Source organism: Podarcis melisellensis (assembly GCF_964234715.1).
Source record: "Podarcis melisellensis genome assembly, chromosome: 17".
In the NCBI taxonomy this organism is placed as follows: Eukaryota; Metazoa; Chordata; class Lepidosauria; order Squamata; family Lacertidae; genus Podarcis; species Podarcis melisellensis.
In genome coordinates, this window is record NC_138534.1 from 8,104,607 (window position 1) to 8,124,645 (window position 20,039).

Here is a 20,039-nt window from a genome sequence, read left to right on the forward strand (position 1 = left end):
ATTAGTTCATTTATTTCCCCCCAAAATATAGTCCGGACCCCCACAATGTCTGAGGGATGGTGGACTGGCCCTCTGCTGAAAACGTTTGCTGACCCCCGCCTTACAGGGACAGTCGTCCCCACCCAGGAACACAATCCGGACGGGGCAGCGATCCACATTCTGTGTTCCTACAAATGAGAGTGTGTGCCAAGGGCTTAGAATTTCTCTTGCTTAACTTCTATTAAAGGGAAGCAACAGAGTTTGGGCTCCTACCTACTGTTCCCCAGCTGTCTCATTGAGCAATTCTTCTGCCTCCCAAAGAGTCCCACATGTAGTGCTTACCTCACAGGTTCAAATGCACCTTTGGAAGAATAACTTCTCTGTGCTTTATAAATGAAGGCCAAACTCTGCACACACACCCCCCCCGCTAATTTCCCCCCTGCCTGCACTGCCACAGAAATGCAACAGGATACAAACTGCTCTGGATATCTTGATCAGTTATTGGCGGTGTTCTTCCAATGAGCAACCCAACTAAGTAGCAATTGAGGCAGAGTAAGGATCTTATTGTCTGTGTAATCATCAACTAGGAGCTCCCAACAAATTACTCATATTGGACAGGTAGTGAAAACAAGGAAGGAGAGCCTGTTCTTCTAACTGAACCTGTAGCCCCTGAACCTGTTTGCCCCACACCCTGAGAGTTTCCTCACCTTTCTTTTGCTGTAGGGCTATTCCATCCCCCATATCCACATGCGTGTGAAATGGAACCACCCCAAAACCAGGTCATACTCCTATTGGTTCCTAGCAGTGGTGGCACAAAATGGAGCTCATCAGTTCTGTGGATTTCCATCAAAAGGGCTTGAGGGGAAATTATTTTTTTATTCTTTATACACTGCGATTCATTTGAAGGTCTTGGGGAGGTTCACAAGAAAAAAAATACAGGGTAAAAGGACAAAACAAATAGTTAAAACAAAGCCCGAAACAAAACGATGCCCTCCACTCCCAGAAACCCATTTAAAAGGCCGTAAGAACAGGCATAGGCAAACTCGGCCCTGCAGATGTTTCGGGACTACAACTCCCATCATCCCTAACCACTGGTCCCGTTAGCTAGGGATGATGGGAGTTGTAGCCCCAAAAAACATCTATAGGGCTGAGTTTGCCTAGAATATAAATTAGCCTGGTTGAAGAGGAACATTTTTGCCTGGCACCTAAAGGTGTACAATGAAGGCAGCAGACAAACCTCCCTAGGGAGAGCATTCCACAAACAGGGAGCCACTGCAGAAAAGGCCCTACATCATGTTGCTACTCTCCAAACCTCTTGTGGAGGCGGCACATGAAGAAGAGTCTCAGATGACGAATGGAAAGTCCAAGTCAGTTTATATGGGGAAGAGGCGGTCCTGAGCTGGCAAAGAGGTGCTTGTGTGTGGTGGGGGGGAGACACTTAATACTTGACTAGGTAATCCTTAGGGTCTCTTCCAACTTCACAGTTCTATGACCTTCTGAGATTTCTGCATCCAAAATGCTCCATGTTTTTGCAAGCACACAAATGAAGGCCGCTTCCAAGCCACAAGGCTGAAACCAATCAGGCATAATAGTTGGAACTGCACCAACCTCTCCCATTTCTCTTTTCTTGCACATGACTCTGTATTGCTGGTGGCTGACTGGATGGTCCTAGGAGTGGGGAAGCCCCCCAACAGTACCTGTTCAATGATTCACATTAGCCCGTTATTGTTATTCAGTAGTTTATTATGGAGACATAACTGCTTTGACAGCAAACACTCAAAAGGGGGACTACATTTCACCCTAAAGGACAGAGCCCCACCCCCCTCAAACCAACCCCCCCCCCCTGAGTTCCATTCATCTTTTCTTTAAGCCCAGGCATGGATGGAAAAGAAACAATGCGAGTTACGAGTTAGTGCATACTCATCTCCGAAAACAAAAAAACTCACATGACCACAGAACACTAAGGACAGACATTGCAGCAGGAAAGGTGCCTTGGAGGGTGGGCAGAGAGGAAAGAAGGGATGTGGGGGTCAGCTGAGAAAATATAGTGCTTTATAGCTAGACATATTACTGCCATTTACTGCCATTCCCAAACACGACTCTGAAGCCTCTACCCCGTCACCAATTCTGCAGCCATCACTCCTTTTAAATATTTGCAATGGGTAGGTGGGAAGGACTTAAATTCACAACTCTTTTAATTGCTTTAGGTTGGGCTGGAGCAGGGATGGGGAAACGGCGGCCCGCCAGACATTGCTGGACTCCCAACTCCCATCGACCCTAGCCGGCTTGGCCAATGGTCAGGAAAGATGGGAGGTGAAGTCCAACAGCAGCTGGAAGGCCGTTGGTTCCCCAACCCTGGCCTAGAACGCTCAAGTCTATGCCAGCGCAAGCAGTATGGTCCATTGGTTCAGAAGACTGGTGGGAAGAAGGAGGAGTCATGGGGGAAGGAGAAGGAGGAGATCTTCATGCTACTTCTTCTTCTGCCTCCTCTTCAAACTCCCCTTCTTCAGCAGTAGCATCTTGGTACTGCTGGTACTCGGAGACCAGGTCGTTCATGTTGCTCTCGGCCTCTGTGAACTCCATCTCATCCATGCCCTCGCCTGTGTACCAGTGGAGGAAAGCCTTGCGGCGGAACATGGCTGTGAACTGCTCGGAGATGCGCTTGAAGAGCTCTTGGATGGCCGTGCTGTTGCCAATGAAGGTGGCGGCCATCTTGAGGCCGCGGGGCGGGATGTCGCAAACCGCCGTCTTGACGTTGTTGGGGATCCATTCCACAAAGTAGCTGCTGTTCTTATTCTGGACGTTCAGCATCTGCTCGTCCACCTCCTTCATGGACATGCGGCCACGGAAGACGGCTGCGACCGTTAGGTAGCGACCGTGGCGTGGGTCACAGGCTGCCATCATGTTCTTTGCATCAAACATCTGCTGCGTGAGCTCGGGCACGGTCAAAGCCCGGTACTGCTGGCTGCCGCGGCTGGTCAGAGGGGCGAAACCGGGCATGAAGAAGTGGAGGCGAGGGAAGGGCACCATGTTGACGGCCAGCTTGCGGAGGTCAGCGTTGAGCTGGCCGGGGAAACGGAGGCAGGTGGTCACGCCGCTCATGGTGGCAGACACCAAGTGGTTGAGGTCTCCGTACGTGGGAGTGGTGAGCTTTAGGGTACGGAAGCAGATGTCATACAGAGCCTCATTGTCAATGCAATAGGTTTCGTCTGTGTTCTCCACCAACTGGTGGACAGAGAGAGTGGCGTTGTAAGGTTCCACCACTGTGTCCGAAACCTTGGGTGATGGCACCACGCTGAAGGTGTTCATGATACGGTCGGGGTATTCCTCGCGGATCTTGCTGATCAGCAGGGTCCCCATCCCCGATCCGGTGCCCCCGCCTAGCGAGTGGGTGAGCTGGAACCCCTGAAGACAGTCACAGCTCTCGGCTTCCTTCCTGACCACATCTAGGACAGAGTCCACCAGCTCAGCTCCTTCCGTGTAGTGGCCTTTGGCCCAGTTATTCCCAGCACCACTTTGACCTGAGCAGCAAGGAGAAAGTCGGGAGTGGGGGTTAAAGGTCATCACCTCGTTACTGGCCTCTTCTGAACAATATGGTCTCTTTTAAGAAGGCAAACTATTCGACTCTTATTACTAAACTGAAAACTATGGAGATACCAGGTCTGAATAGAGATATTGGATTCATGTCTCATTACACATGCTAAAGCTATTTTTGGTCCTCTGCATACTATCCCTTGCTTTTTCCTGTAGGACTAACTGCAGTCAATATCAGTCGTCAACAGGTTTACCATACCCATTGAGCCAATCACCCATCTCTTACTACCCTTCTTAGAAATAACCCACCCCACCTTCCCACTATATATAAGGGTCTGGTGACTTCTGTTTCAGTGTATCTGAAGAAGTGTGCATGCACACGAAAGCTCATACCCAGAACTAACTTAGTTGGTCTCTGAGGTGCTACTGGACATTCATTCATTCATTCATTCATTCATTCATTCATTCATTCATTCATTTCGACTGCATCAGACCAACATGGCTACCTACCTGTATCCATTCGACTCTTGTTTTACATTGCCCCCTGAATAGTGACCCAAAGAGGTGCCCCCATTCATGCGGAACAAAAACACTTCAGAACTGACCTCTCACTCCCATAATTTCAGCTCAGCCCAGAGCTTACAGACCACTCCTGTCACCTTTGGGTGACATACCTGAAGCCTCAATGTAGGGTAGTATCAGGTAACTTAACAGTTGCAATCCTTATCATGTCTACTAAGATAGTCCTACTGAATTCAATGCAGCTTACTCCCAGGTAAGTGGAGTTAGCACTGCAGTCTAAAGCATCAAAGCTATCCTTTCCATACTCCCAGGGACCACTAATAACTGTTGTGTAAGTACATTACGTAACAGTTTGTGCATACAGATCCAGTTTTGATGAGAAATCTCCACCATAATTTAAGTAGCGGGTTCCTAGCCCTTTTTGTTTTGGAGAACTGCAGGCAGCTTACGTAAAACATTCCTGTACTTAGGGTGCGGTGTTTTCGTGCCCTGCATGACTAACTGCTCCTTCATGGCTTCCTATCATTTGCTTTTGCTAAGAATAATTATCTCTTGCAAAAAGTAAGAACCTTAAAAAAACAAAAACCCTGCTGCTTTAGAATTACATTTACAGAACTAGGACCTGAGCCAAATAAGAGTTTGTGCCCAAAACATTGATCTCCTTATTCTCCACGAACATTTTTTTTAACTGCAAAGAACCTTTCCCTCGAATAATCCTCATGCCCAAATGTTGCTATTTCAACCTCCCTTACCCCATTGATTTACATTATATCTGACCATCTGTACATCGCAGGAGCTGGTAGGTGTAATAAAAGCTGAGTTTCTGCATTACAGAACGCTGTTGCTATTCCCCAGTTCCCCAACCCTTCCCCCCCAAGCTCCATTCTGGAACATTCCTCCTCCGCCCCACAATGCAAACCAGGTCAAACTTCCAAGATTTACATGTGTCAAGTAAGGAGGGAGCAGCTTCCGTCAGCACACTCAGAACATACATGTCTGTGCTTGTGGAACAAAAAGTAGTACAGAGATAGCCAAAAGCGGTTGCGAGCTCATTCTGGCTCTTTCCTCCAGGCCTCCCTCCCTCCCTCTCCCTCACACAATGGGGGCAATTTAATTAAGAATTGCTTTTGCATAATGCATGCTACATCAAGCAACTGCCGTTTTTAACTTGGGACATAGCAAATAAGGTTATTCCTGCTAGCAGAAGGCACCCTGGGCATGACCTAGAAGGGAGGTCACACGATGGATCTCAAGGTGGTCCCCTTGGGCCTTTTGGCCTCGGACGCCATCTTACAGTAAACCGTCAAGATGACCAACACCAAGGAGAAGAGGCGGACACGTTACATGTTCTCAAGACCCTTTCGCAAACATGGTGTGGTCACTCTCGCTATCTACATGCGCATCTATAAGAAGGGTGATATTGTTGACATAAAGGGCAGTGGCACAATTCAGAAAGGCATGCCCCACAAATGTTACCGTGGCAAGACAGGAAGGGTATATGACATTACCCAGCATGCTGTGGGCATTATTCTGAACAAGAAAGTTAAGGGCAAGATTCTGGCCAAGAGAATTAATGTGCGAATTGAGCATATTAAGCACTCAAAGAGCAGAGACAGCTTCTTGCAGCATGTGAAAGAAAATGAAACAAAGAAAATAGAAGGAAAGGAAAAGGGAATTTGGTTTGAACTAAAACACCAGCCTGCTCCTCCAAGAGAAGCCCGCTTTGTGAGACACAATGTCAAGGAACCAGAGCTGCTGGAACCAGTTCCATATGAGTTTATGGCATAGTGTATGTGAACAAAATAAAATACCATGTTGAGGACTTGGGGGGGGGGGGAGATGGTCCCTTGGGTGACTCTTGAATGTCAAGGTTGAACAGAGATTTGAACCTGGATCGCCCAAGCCCAACATTATTTTCTGCTTCCTCACCCAGCTACCGACAATTGTTTCTCCACTCCCACCATGTCCATTGGAAAACACGAAGCTGCCACAACACTGGACCTTCTAGATCTGAATTGTCTTCAGGATTTCAGGCAGAAGTCTAAATCTACCTGGAAATGCCAGGGACTTTCTAAATGCCAAGCAGACACTCTGCCATTGAGCTACAGCCCCATTTGCCTATGTGGGCAGCAGATCACAGTTCAAGTGCCTCAGGTTTGAGCTCCTGTGATCAATTACAGTTCTCTCTCTCTCTCCACCCCTCCCCCACCCAACATCCTTTAGCTTGACCGGGCAACATTTGCAACTGCAGCTCAGCGATGCTCCTCTGCAATAGTTCCTTACCAAAGACAAAGTTATCAGGCCTGAATATCTGCCCAAAAGGGCCGGACCTGACCGAGTCCATGGTGCCAGGTTCCAGGTCGACCAAGACAGCTCTGGGCACGTACTTGCCACCTGAATGGAGAGAAGGAAAAAGGCTTTTAGAAGTTTTTAAGAATCCGCCCTCCCAACAGATATACTAGCATTTAATCTGACCAGCTCATGTTGAGCAAATCACTCAGTTCAAAAGATGGGAGCACACTAGTGGGCTGGTTGGGACTGGTAGGGGTTGAAGTCCAGCAATACTTCCCCATGGTATGCGGTACCTGGCAAGTGGTACCTAGCAAGGCTCCCCATGCCTACTCCAAGAGCTCACAGCGACACCTCCTTGGGCAGCTTACAGGGCCTAGGTAGCTTCACTTCAGTAGCAGACCTGCCTCTAGGTCTTAACCTTTCTCTGGGTTCTCCAACAAAGAGAAGGAATACTTTTGAGACACTTCTGCAGGGAAGATTGCCACCACCATCATCAAACAAAAACCGTTAGGTCCCTTCCACAGAGATTTTGCAGCAATTCCAGAAACAGTTGGCGACAGCTGCCACAGGCTCTTATTCCCAGACTCATTCCTCATCACAGTCCCATGCCAGGGACCGATCCCATGGAGAAAGCCAGGAGCCTGTTCTGCGAGCCGGCAGATCCAGTTTGCTGATGACACCAGACTCACTGATTTAGTTCGGTCTAGGCACCTTCCATCTCAGTCCCCACTCTCAAGCCTATTATGATCCACACTTGGGATACATAGGGATAGAGATCAGGCGCCACTAGGTCAACAGAAAAGGATTAGCTGGAGGTCAACTTATAGGATATAGCAAAGTGCTTTCGTATGGGGGCTGGGGGAGAGAAAACAGCAGACCAAGGCTTAATTAGAAGAGACAACAGATCTGAGAGAGAGCCACATCAACTGAATTTTAGTAAAGGCAAAAAGGTAAAAGACCCCTGGATGGTTAAGTCCAGTCAAGCTTGACTATGGGGTTGTGGCGCTCAGGTCGCTTCTCAGGTCAAGGGAGCCAACGTTTGTCCACAGACAGCTTTCCGGGCCATGTGGCCAGCATGACTAAACCGCTTCTGGCGCAAAGGGACACTGTGATGGAAGCCAGAGTGCATGGAAATGCTGTTTACCTTCCCACCAGAGTGATACCTATTTATCTACTTGAACTGGTGTGCTTTTGAACTGCTAGGTTGGCAGAAGATGGAACAGAGCAACGGGAGCTAACCCCGTTGTGGGGATTCGAACTGTCGACTATAGCCTAGACACAAACTGAACACAACTATATATAGGGCCCATCAAAGTAGGGTACAGCACCACAGAGATGCCACTCTGAACACTTGCTCTTAAAATAGCAAATGTTAGCCAGGAATTGGGAAAGTCAGGACTGTCACTTTCTATGACAAGATGGGGAACCTGTGACTCTCCTGCAGTTGTGTGATTACAACTCCCACCCTGAGCTGTGCTGTCTGGGGCCAAGAAGACCTGGAATGTAGCAACATCTGGAAGGTCACAATTTCCCCATCCCTGATCTGTGAAAGGCAAGAGGGAGTGCAGAGAAAGGGGCTGATCATACAGAGGAGCTTGGGTAGCACGGAGGAGCGTGGAAAGAGACAAGGAAAGAATTCTGAACTCTGAAATGGACAGCAGTGCTGCAGGAACAAACCTGAGGCCTCATTGTAGTAGACATTGATCCTTTCCAGCTGCAAGTCGCTGTCTCCGTGGTAGGTGCCGGTGGGATCTATGCCGTGCTCATCACTGATGACTTCCCAGAACTGTAGCAGGTGAAAAAAGATAAGAAAAGGGGGATACAGCATTAAGAGGAGTCATCTGACCAAACCCTTCTGAAAACCAGGTCTAGCCTGGCCTCTTGTGAGGCAGAGTAGCAAGTGGCAGATTTCAGGTGGCCTTTAAGACACTTCTGTGCCTTTTAGTTCTCATTCATTTCAGTGGGAACTGAGTGGGTTTCTTCCCAGTGCATTGGGCCCCTGTGCGAACACGGGGAGGAACATTTGGGTTTCACCACCTTGCGCACTGGAACAGAGAAGGGGGACCTGTGGCCCACCAGGTTGCTGGACTTCATCTCCCATCAGCCCCAGCCAGCAGGGCCAAAGAGTGGGGGCCGAGGGAAGCCGAGATACAACAGCATTTTGAAGGCACAGATTTCCCATCCCTGCAGCAGTTAAGCAGCTCCAGTCACACAAATGCCTCCCCTCATTAGTCTCACGGGCAGGCTATCATTGCAAGGGGATGCATTTCGTCCCGGCTGCAGTTAGCTGCCAGTAGTATCCATTGCAAGAGAGCAATGAACTCAGATACCTCCGAGGAGGGTAGGCCAGGTATCAGCATCACCCCCTACTTCAGATCATTTCACCAGTCGGCGTGTATTGGATTTGCTACCCATTATCTCAAGCAGCAGCCAATCGAGGGTATTGGTTGCTCTTCATTCAACAAGCCCTGACCTCCAAAGGAACTTGGGCGACAGAAGACATTCAGCTTTAGGGAGAAGCAAACTGGCAAAGCGATTCAGCACACGGTGGTTTCTAAACATTCTACTCTCATATATATATATATATATATATATATATATATATATATATATATATATATTACTATATATATATATAGTATACAATATTTTTGGACTTCCATCAATCACATCTCAAATTTTCCAATCTAATCACTTAATATACATTTCTTACTTTCACTATTACCTTTAAATCTCATAACTAATCTCTCTTCTTTCTCTATTTTGCAATATTTCGTGTATTTTTCCTTACAAAACTTCTTGTAGTCCTACTAACATAATTTGTTGATTACAGTTGCTCTTCAAATAATTTGTATATTTTTTTCCAGTCGTCTGCAAATCTCTGGTCCCGCAGGTTTCAAATCCTTCCTGTCATTTTATCTAGTTCTGCATAGTCCATTAATTTTGTCTGCCAGTCTTCTTTCGTGGCCAAACGTTCTACTCTCAAGGAATGCTTTCCACGTAAGCATGTCTGTCAGAGACCGCTTTGCAAAGAACAAGAGGATTTGGGGAGAGGTTCTAGAAGGTGCACCCTTAGATTCTGCTTGCCCCATGGTTCAAATGTCTGCTCAGACACGAGACTCACTGGGTGACCTTGAGCCAGTCACCATTTCTCAGCCTATCCCACTCCTCAGAGGGATTTTGCAAGGGGAACATGGTGGCTGGAGATGGCAGTGAGGAACTAAGTATGTTCAATTCATGGTGGTGGTTGGGCCTAGCGGGGCAGACTTGTGGCGTCACATGGGACCCCAAGCACACACCCGAACACTTCCCCAAAGCCTGAACACTGCACACTCCAGTGACAGAGAGGAAAAGGTGCAGCTTTTCTTAAAGGAAGCACATCTTGAAAATACAACAGCAAGGAACAGGGCAGATTTCACAGGTTTACACCGAATAATTAACTTTGCTGCATGCCACCACTTCCAAACCAGCTTTCCTAGCCACTCCTGTGTCACCTGGTCATGCAGGGAGGTGAATGGTATAGCCCTCGTGAGATTGTAGCACTACTAGAATGGGAAGGTGTTCAACAAAGTATCTTTGCACGCGGAAGTCTAGTACACCAAGAAGGATGCTTCTAGAATTGTTTGTCTCCTTCACAAGTTAGGCTTCCGCCTGCTAGAGACTCTATATATGGAAACACTTCCAAACAACCACCCATATGTATTTTGAAAATGATACAGCCTGACTATAGAGAGGAACCAAAGTGCAGCATGCAGAAGGTGCCGGGTTCAATTCCTGGCACCTCCCAGCATATAGCTGGGTAAGAGCCCTGTCCAAAACACTGGAGAACTACAGTCCGTCAGAGTTGCTGATGGTCTGACAAAGTATGAGGCAGCTTCCTGTTCCCTTGTATACCACATTCTTCCCTGAGTGTTTGGACCAAATGTTGGTAGCAAATGTTGTAGATGCCTACAACTGCATCTACTTGAGAGAGAGACCTGAGGCCGTACGACTATTATTAGCACAGCAATGGAAATGTGTCCCAGCTAAAGAACATTGGCAAGTTAAATTAATGGAATATGCTGAAATGGCAAAATTGACAATGAAACTAAGAGGAAGAGACGATAACGAATTTAAGGAAGATAGGAAGGAGTTTATTGCATATATTCAAAAGCAATGTACTTAGATTAATACATTGGCAGGGTTTTAATACTACTTGTAATTTAACTTTGAAAGGATAATAAGTAATAAAATGGTTTGTAACTTTATAATGGACATGCAGTACATTGATAAACAATGGAACCAAGGAAGGGACTAAAGGGAAGTTAATTTGTTTTGTTTTGTTTTGATACTGTTACTGTTTTATTTTTGGAAAATTAAGAAAATGTTATAAAAAGAGGGAGACCTGAGCATGGGAGAGCGGCCACCAATAATGTTGTGAGTGTGTCTTTTGTTTTTCCACATAAGGCAGACACATTGTATTGCTAAGTAACACGTACAATGAACTATAGCAACAGAGTAACATAACACACAACACACACAGTCTCATGTTATATTTTAGATACATGACTTGACTACAGAAACCACACTCGTGACTTAACACTGCAACTAAGGAAGCAACCCCATTGTGGAAACTCAACAAGTTGTCATTTGAACTGAGGGGTCAGGTCACCACCACCTGGTTACCAAGGCAGCTGCTTCACAAAGCCCATTCACTGTGCCAGGAGAAGCCACCCAGGTTTGCAAATCAGCTGTGAGGTCCCCAAGGAGCCAATTGCTGGCTCCATGAACTTCCTGCCCAGCGTGAGCTTCAGCTTGCAAGATTTTTGAGGCTGCGAATAGGTGCAACCTGTTAGTGCCCTTAGCACATTTTAAGTCGGTTGCATGGCAGGGATGTGAAACCAATCAGTTGACATCAGTTTATGCACGAAAAACATATCAAAAACATTTCAAACTTCCACAAGAATCAAAGCAAGGTGGGTTGACATCCTGACACCTTGCAGCAGAGAAATACTGCAGTGACCTTCTCTAGTTATGATGCTGCGCTAGGATTCCTTCATGCTGGCTGCACTACAGCCAATAATAATAATAATAATAATAATAATAATAATAATAATAATAATAATTTATTATTTATACCCCGCCCATCTGGCTGGGCCTCCCCAGCAGCTCTGGGCGGCTTCCATAAAAACCAAAAATACAGTAAAACATCACACGTTAAAAACTTCCCTGAACAGGGCTGCCTTAAGATGTCTTCTGAATGTCAGGTAGTTGTTTATCGCTTTGACATCTGCTGGAAGGGTGTTCCACAGGGCGGGCGCCACTACCGAGAAGGCCCTCTGCCTGGTTCCCTGTAGCTTCGCTTCTCGCAATGAGGGAACCGCCAGAAGGCCCTCGGCGCTGGACCTCAGCGTCCGGGCAGAATGATGGGGGTGGAGACGCTCCTTCAGGTATACTGGACCGAGGCCGTTTCCCCACAAGTGTGGGGAAAAGCCCAGGAGCATGACCAAGAAACTATGGATCCCATCTCCAAATCCTAACTGGAATGGTAAGCGGGAAATAATAACTAGGCAAGGAAGATACCTGTCCACTGTTGCAGGAGCTAGGTAAGAAAACACTTGTATGTTTTGAAATAGTGGAATTACGTATACTAGGTGCCCAGAAGTTTGATACTGGGAATACAACCCAATCTCAGATATTCTGCTTTAATGGGGGAAGGCAGGTAAATCCAAGATATACAGGATTTAGGAGCATTCCTAGCTGCCCTTCAGCGGTGGCACCCACCACATGAGGGTCACAGCATACACCTGGTAAGAGACAGTCGACAAGGAGGCAAATGCGGCAGGGGGGGGCGGCGGGGGGGGGAGAGCAGGTAAAAGGTCAGGCAAGAATTCACACCTAAGGCCACCTTTTTGTGGCATGTTCCCAGGCAAGGGGTTCTCTGATAGGCTCTAGCTACCAGAGCAGCCAGATTTAATCAGAGGCAAAAGTGGTTCAGAAGTCAATAGGGATGGAGTGAGTGCTCTTTGCCACTCTTCAAGTCTGCTACTCATGCCCATCCAAATATTTCTGCACCAAAGGTTGAAAACTATTGATGAGGCACAAGCTCTAATGAAATGAATGGGAGCTGTGCAAGAGCACTGCTGGTTCATTTCAAAAGAGTTCCTGCAGCAGACATTCCCCACTGATGCAGTACTTTTTGATGGTGTCCTCATACTAAGCCACTAACTATGTAGAGAAATCAACTGATGTACCAGCCCTAGGAAATCCACTGTTAAACTTGACATCTCAGTTCTGCTTTGGAAACAGACTCTAAAAGCTTTGGGATCTCTATTCACTATTTTCCTCCCCTCTTCTATCCCCACAGATTTTTGGCTTGGCTTATTTGTGGTTGCCATCAGCACCTCCCGTCCTTGAGTCCTGTGGCACACAGAGCCCTTGGGAAATGAAGAGGTGTTTAGCGTCAGGATTTCACAGAAGCCGCAAACAGAGCCTTGCTGCATCCACCTTCTGCAAAAACCCAGCGGAAAGAGAGAGAAGCTACCCTCCTTTCTTTCCCAAAAATTCTCTTGGGCCTCCCGTGAAAGGGCAAAGGGTGGCAGCTGTCAGCAAGCAATTTGTAGAAACCAGGTTACCAAAGGGGCAGACGGGAACTGGCCAATGCTGGCATGCTACACTCTTAGCTGCAGTGATGGGGCGGTGGAGATAATGGGACCAACATGGCCCTGGGGTACCCAAGGTAGAGAAGGGAACCTGCGGCCGTCCAGATGATGTTGGAGCCTCAACCCCCATCAGCCCCAGTTAGCACGACCAGTAGTCAGGGATGATGGGAGGCCAGCAATATCTGGAGGGCCACATGTTCCCCCCCATCCTGACTTAAGGGACAAGCAGACTGTAAAGGGAAGTCTCAAAATTGTGCTGGCACCAGGTTGACAACAGGTGTTTAGATATATGGTAGCTGCAGAGAGCAGCTGACTCTCAAAACAGCCTTCCTGACTCCCACCCAACCTAGGGAGCATTGCAGTGGTATAAGACTGAACTGTGAACTACTAGGAAATCTCTTTGCCGTGACTTCACTAAGTGGCTTAAACAAGTCTGCACTCACTCTGTGCACCAAACAAAATAAAAAAATTCATTCCAGTAACACCTTAGAGACCAACTAAGTTAGTTATTGGTATGAGCTTTCGTGTGCATGCACACTTCTTCAGATACCAATTTTGGCACACTTCTTCAGATACCGAAAGCTCTGCAGACCTACCATACACAGTTGCTGCAACAACAATTACAACGAACATGCTTTTTACACCCTGATATACTGTATTGATATTATGAAGACTACCTCCTCCTTTCTCAAGAGCTTGGGACAGAACCCCCTGGGCTCACACTTGCTCCCCAAAATCTCTCCCACTGCATGTTTGCCCTTCCCTTAGGCAGCAAAACCTGTACTGGGAATAAGCTGTCATGACTTAAGTCTGAGAGGCTTAAAAGAGTAGATCTCCCCGGCAGAGCAGCATACAAATAGGGAGACCACTGCCTGGAATCATATCATACCCCCTCCCTCCTCCCCCTTGCAGACAGAGCACTGTGCACAGCTCTAAAATGGAGTCGCTCTGTCAGTCTTTGCTTCCCTCACACTGCTGCAGGAACCGCAGCCCTGTGAGTGGCAGATTCTATTTATACCCAATGCCTGTAAAAGCCCGAGGGTGGGGGAGAGCTTGAAGGAGAGTCCACAAGGGTGGACACAGACGTTGGTGCACTCTTCAACGCCACCTCTCTCTGTGCAAACACATACACACACCCAAGAAAGCAGCCGGACCAGCAGGGAGAGGCAAGCGCTGCAGTCATAAATCCAGCGAGGAGGCTTCTAGCCCAAGAGGCTGGTGTGCTGACAGCAAAGATGGCTGACAGGCTTCGACAGGCTGCAGGAAAAGGCTGGAGCTTCACAGGCTCCAGTGACGTGTTCAAAGAGAACACACCCATTCTCCAGCACTCTGCCTGCACTCGCAACGGCCCTTGAAACTTTGCTACCATAAACGAGGGCCATGCCTTTCCCAGATTAGCGCTGGAACGCTTGGCTTTCCATTCTGCACTTGGTCCCCCAAACAAACAGCCAGTTCTAGCTTGCAGCTTCTTCTCCATGTGGCCGTGCCTTAAAATGAAGAGGGGCCTTCCATCTCGAGCATGCAGCCACCTCCCATTTCGCATGCTTCAGGCCAAGCCCATTTTTGTTTTAAAAAAAGTTGCCACCCAATGGGAAGAGGTGAGCACGCAAGACTTCTCCCCAGGAGCCTTCTGCTGGAGCAGCAATGCCCCTGCACATTGAAAACCAGCCTGGGAGCACAGCTGCTGCCTTTGTTCTGCAGGAGGTACGTTATGTGAGGAGAGAGCAAGCCAGATCTCATTACCATAAAGGGTGAGGCTACTATTTAAGCCAGCTTGGCTCTGTGCAGAATCGCTCCTGAATGCCCTATGAGCACAGTGTGTGTGTGTGTGTGTGTGTGTGTGTGTGTGTGTGTAGAGGGGTAGGGAGACACATCAATGCAACTGCTGCTACAGCTGCATTGAGCCTAGAGGTCAAGATGAATCTGCTGTCCCAAGAATGCATCAATTCTACATGGGCACATGTTTGCGTTCATCCCAGCATGCTGAGCAGATAAGTCTTTGAGCTCTGGTTATTAATGCCTTCAGATCCTCACCAGGTTCAGCCATGAAAACCAGACAGATGTTTAAGGCAGGGAGGGAGAGAAGCTGATTTTTGTATGTGTGTCAGAAGAGCTACAGCATAATCTTCAAAGGGCATTGCAGTAAAACAGCTGCCAGCCTAGTTCTGCAGCCATTCTTAGTGAGGAAAGTCACCAGGACTTGGGATAGCCATCTTGATGAGAGGCCTGGGCACATGGCCTGAGAAGCAATTGCCCTGGCACGATCTTCCCCTGGAGGGCTAACAAGTGAAGAAACTCTGGATGAGTCAAAGATTGATCCTTCCCTTGCCAATCTCTCAATTGGAAGAAAAGTGAGCTTTGCAATGGTGACTCAGGTCTGACTCTCATTTAAGTTATAAACTGGTGTCTGGGCCATACCATTTCTGATTGCAGGTGGGGGGTGTGTGCCTGACAGAAAGCTTCTCCTTGTAGAAGACAAGGCCAGAGCCCTTCTCCCCAATTTTTAGCTTGCTGTGTGGAGAATTACTTTGCACGAAGAAGCTTTCAGTTATTTAAGCTTCTGCCTGCCATCCACCTGTGTTTTCTTTAAAAAAATATTTTTTATTAAATATTTCTTAATTTACAAAAATACGTCAATAGTCTCTTTTTTCAAGTTGCGTTTCCTACATATCAGCTTCATTTGTTGTGAGACACTGTTGCATACAGTGTTAGGTTAGGAAGAAGAGGGGGGGAAGAGGGGGAGGGGCAACTCTTCTACTTAGTGTTATGTGTGGGGTTTTGTGTCAGCGTCACCTGTGTGGGTTCTCTTACTATTCACTTGTGGCATCTTTGGCAGTGAGAGAGGCTGTTGGTGACCTAGGGTGTAGTTGGTTGTCTTTGGCTGGCTGTAGTGAGATTGGTTTTGGTGTGTGAGTGGGGTATGTGCTTTAGTTAGACCTCAGCGTATCTTAATTAAGCCTACAAGGAAAGCTGGTTTAGCAGCAAGGGCTCTCCCTGCTATGCATTTCCCTCATAAAGCAAATAAACGCTTTGTAGAAAGGGAACTATCAGCAGCTCTCCCACGTGAGAACCTGAAGGCTCACCCACCTCTCCACAAATAAGTAACTCTTGCTTTTGAAGGCAACCTTTGTGTTACCACTAACAGGAGCACTTCTGAGGGTCAGGGTGGAAAGGTGTGTTTCATTTCTAACCTACTTCCTCTCTCCATCTGAGAAAGGTGGGGAGGAATCCCTTTCTGAGGGTTTGGTAAGCCTGCAGTTTGTGGGTGCAGGTTGACAGTATCAATTCAGAGGGGTTGAAGGTAATTTGCAGTTGTGACAGAGATCTTCCAATGCTAAATGATGGGACTAGTTGGCCAACTGCGTTCCTTTCAACCAAGTTCGGGCCAAGACACGAGGGATGGTTAATTCCAATATACTTCTTCTGGAATAAAATCCTAAAGGTTACTAATGAACTGTTTAAAGTGAAGCTTTCAATAGACTTTGATTTCATGACAATGGGTATACTTGGGGAAACGGCTATAGAGAAAGGGGACCAGTTTACTTTCAAAGCTATGATATTAGCGGGAAAAGGCAGCAATAGTTTTAGGTTGGAAGGACAGAGAAAAATGGACAGTAGAGGCATGGAATAGTTATTTGTTTTAACTAATTCAGTCAGACATTGTCGCAGTAACGTCACAGGAAACAACGTGGAAGGTCAAGTCCACCATGATAAGGAACAGATGGAACTCCTATCTTCAATGGATAGAAACTACTGGAACAAAAGACATTCGGTGGAAACTAAAGAGGCTATGCCCGTGGCTGAGGATAATTGTTTGAACCTTTCCAATGGATATGGGGGTGGGAAGGGAGGGGAAGGAAAAATTGTATGGGAAATTTAAAAATTGGAAGGAGATAATATAATGTATGTAAAAATCCCAAAATAATAATTAAAAAATAAATAAATTCCAATATACTTCTGGCCATAATGGAGGCTGTCATGACACAATTCAAAAAACATCTTTCCTCAAGCATCATGGGAACTGACCTAAGTAAACAACCAAACAGAACAGGCAATTTTAGGTGTGCTAATTTAGCCCAATAAGCATACCCAAAGGGTCCCATCCTACACTGCATGGAAACCTGGTGCTACCCAAATGTTGTCCGACTACAACCACCATCGCCTCTGACCACTGGCCTGGCTGGTCGTGACTGATGGAGGTGAAGAGTCCAGCAACATCCAGGGGCCCCTAAGTTATCCCATCCCTGGAGACGCTGTTGGGGGAGGACAGAATGCCTTCTATTTGATTCTGCTTTGCACCAGGCAGAGTTCTGACACAGTTCTCATTCCCCTGTTGCTGTGCAGCGTCCGCACCGCAGTGTGCTTGGCACATGTTGATTCTGCTGCATTCTCACGCAGCATTATACAGCATGTTCGGGTTCCCTCTGCATCCATGTTAGGGAGAGAGAATCTTGTGCCACGCGTTCCTTCGGGAAACGTCTCCAGGCTTCCCAGCGCTGTCCCACTAAACTGGACGAAGCCAAAAGGTCGCCTTGACCACCATTTGGAGGAAAGGCGGGAGATCGATGAAGCGATCAAATCAAAAAGACACATCTCCAACGGCTGGGTGGCAGCAGGGCAGCTCGGCCAAGCCTCGCCCTCCCTCGAGACCTAACCAGACTGCGCCAAAATCTCACGGAGGAGGGAAGGGGGTGTCTAGCCTTCCACCAGCGACGGAGAGCCCCGCCTGGGAATCCGTCTGCGGCGCAGGAGAGGAAGGGGTCGAAGATCCCGGAGGAGATCGCCCCCTTCCAGATGCCTTCGTAAGCGGCTACGGGCGGAAGCCATGTTGGCGGCCGCAATGCAGAGATCCACAGCCCCCCCTCCCACACGCGGGAAAACAAGGCGCGCAAAGGCAGCGCCAGACGCGCGAATCGGAGATGGGTTGGGCGCAACCGAGGCGGCCGCTCTCCGTGGCGCACGGAGCCAAGCGCTTCGCCATCGTTCCCGCGCCCCCCACCCTGCGCTCCAGGCACGATCCGGCAAGGAGCCGCCACCGGGAAGCCGCCGAGCTACATTTCCCCACGGGGGTGGGTAGGGAAAACTGGAGGACCCCCCCTCCAGATCTAAGTCTTGCTTTCCCCCACCCCACCGCATGGCGCGCGCCAGGCCGCCCAGGAAAAAGGCGCCGAGATCGTGGAAGAGGAGACCAGCCGATGCGCCTCCGCCCAGCTGGGAAGGGGGCGAAGGGTCCGAGCGCCCTTTTCGGGGGGGGGGTCCGCCCGCCCCGAGAGCCAGGAGGCCCCATGGCCGGGGGGGGGGCAATCGGAACGTGGCCCTAGTCCCCCCACCCCCGGGTCCCCGTGCCCCTGCCCCGTGCCCTAACCTTGGCCCCGATCTGGTTGCCGCACTGGCCGGCCTGCAGGTGCACGATCTCCCTCATGGTCTTGTGGCGGTGGCTGGACGCTGCGCAGGGACTCCGATCCTCGTCTCGCCGCTCCTTCGCGCTTCTCTGCCTCTGGCCGCTGCGCTCGCGCGCCTTAAATGGGGCCCGGCGGGGAAGGGAAGGGCAGGCGCCCGTCAGTGCGCATGGGCCGAAGCTGCCCGTCGACGCAGCCGCCGCCACCGCCGATCCTCCCCGCCTCCCTCGCCTGCCAGCCCGCCCGGCTGCGGCCGCGTTACCAAGACGCCCGAGCGCTTGGCCTCTTCTGTGTCCTGGCCTGCTGCGTCCTGTAATTCTACTCAATGTTGATCCAGAGCAGAACTCCAACGTATAGTTAGTTAGCAGAGCAAAAACTTAAACACGTTGCGGGATCCCCCCAAAATAGACCAGAGGCAATTGTATTTCATCCAGCAGAGTTTTCCTGCTACTGAAGGCAAATGAGCATAATGGTCACAAATCCAATACATTCAGGATTGGCCCTGTCCATAAGAAATCCAGTTGCTGCAGACTTAACTTAAACTTACAACAACTTATAATAAGACCAAGCTTTAACACTTGGCATACTATATACAGAACATCACACAGAAGGAGAGAGAGATAGAAAGAAAGTGAATCCCAGACTACTTCTGGCCTATTATTACAGTCTTAGGTAAAGGTAAAAGGACCCCTGACCATTAGGTCCAGTCATGGCCAACTCTGGGGTTGCAGCGCTCATCTCGCTTTATTGGCCAAGGGAGCCGACGTACAGCTTCCGGGTCATGTGGCCAGCATGACTAAGCCACTTCTAGCGAACCAGAGCAGCGCACGGAAACGCCGTTTACCTTCCCACCGGAGTGGTACCTATTTATCTACTTGCACTTTGATGTGCTTTTGAACTGCTAGGTTGGCAGGAGCAGGGACCGAGCAACGGGAGCTCACCCCGTCACTGGGATTTGAACCGCCAATCTTCTGATCGGCAAGTCCTAGGCTCTGTGGTTTAACCCACAACAGTCTTAGTAAATGAATAAATGCTCGAGTCAAGAAAGAACTTAGCATATGAAGTTGAATGTTTATAAATATATCAAAACCGTGAGAGAGAACTTACTGAAGAAGCCCGAGACTCTTCATGGGCGAAACAGGTGACAAACGCCGGCACCCTGTCTAACTCTTGTGCGCAACATCACCGACTCTTCGTTTGATCAAACTTATCCTCGTTGATATCTAACCCTTGAGCGCCACATCGCCGACACTTCGTTTGATCAAACTTACTTTTGTTGATTATCTACAGGAGCCTGGCTAAAGGAACTTTAAAGACTGAATTTTCCGTTTGGACACAATTTGAATTAGTTTTCTGTTTGTGGCTTCCGTAGTAGATCTTGTACATAGCTCTCTCAATTTTTGGATTATTAATCTAAGATTTAGAACGTAGAATGGTTTGGTAGCGTTTTGTGTGCCGCTTATGTGCTGCTTACTTTATACTGGTCTACTATTATTACAGTCAGCGTGACCTTGACAGAAGAGGTAACTAAGCCAGCTGTACTTACTCAGCTTCTCTGAAGGAATAACCCAAACATCACGAACCTTCTGCTTGTTAATTCCACAGACAGAAGCTTCCAGAACCTTCTTGAATTAATTAGAATAGAAAAGATCTCTACACATCAGATCAATAC

The 20,039-nt window shown here is 48.2% G+C and overlaps 1 protein-coding gene and 1 pseudogene across 2 annotated transcripts; one reads left to right on the top strand and one right to left on the bottom strand.

The window, feature by feature from the left end:
- Positions 1-1,701: 1,701 nt before the first annotated feature.
- On the bottom strand, positions 1,702-18,493 carry TUBB4A (tubulin beta 4A class IVa). Its single transcript, XM_081894486.1, has 4 exons — positions 18,334-18,493; positions 8,005-8,113; positions 6,319-6,429; positions 1,702-3,500 (listed from the first exon to the last, which is right to left on the bottom strand). The coding sequence occupies exons 1-4, from the start codon at positions 18,388-18,390 to the stop codon at positions 2,443-2,445; spliced, it is 1,335 nt and encodes a 444-aa protein (XP_081750612.1). The 5' UTR covers positions 18,391-18,493; the 3' UTR covers positions 1,702-2,442.
- On the top strand, positions 5,286-5,858 carry LOC309360258 (large ribosomal subunit protein eL21 pseudogene; annotated as a pseudogene). Its single transcript has one exon. The product of its transcript is annotated as a large ribosomal subunit protein eL21 pseudogene (transcript).
- Positions 18,494-20,039: the final 1,546 nt, after the last annotated feature.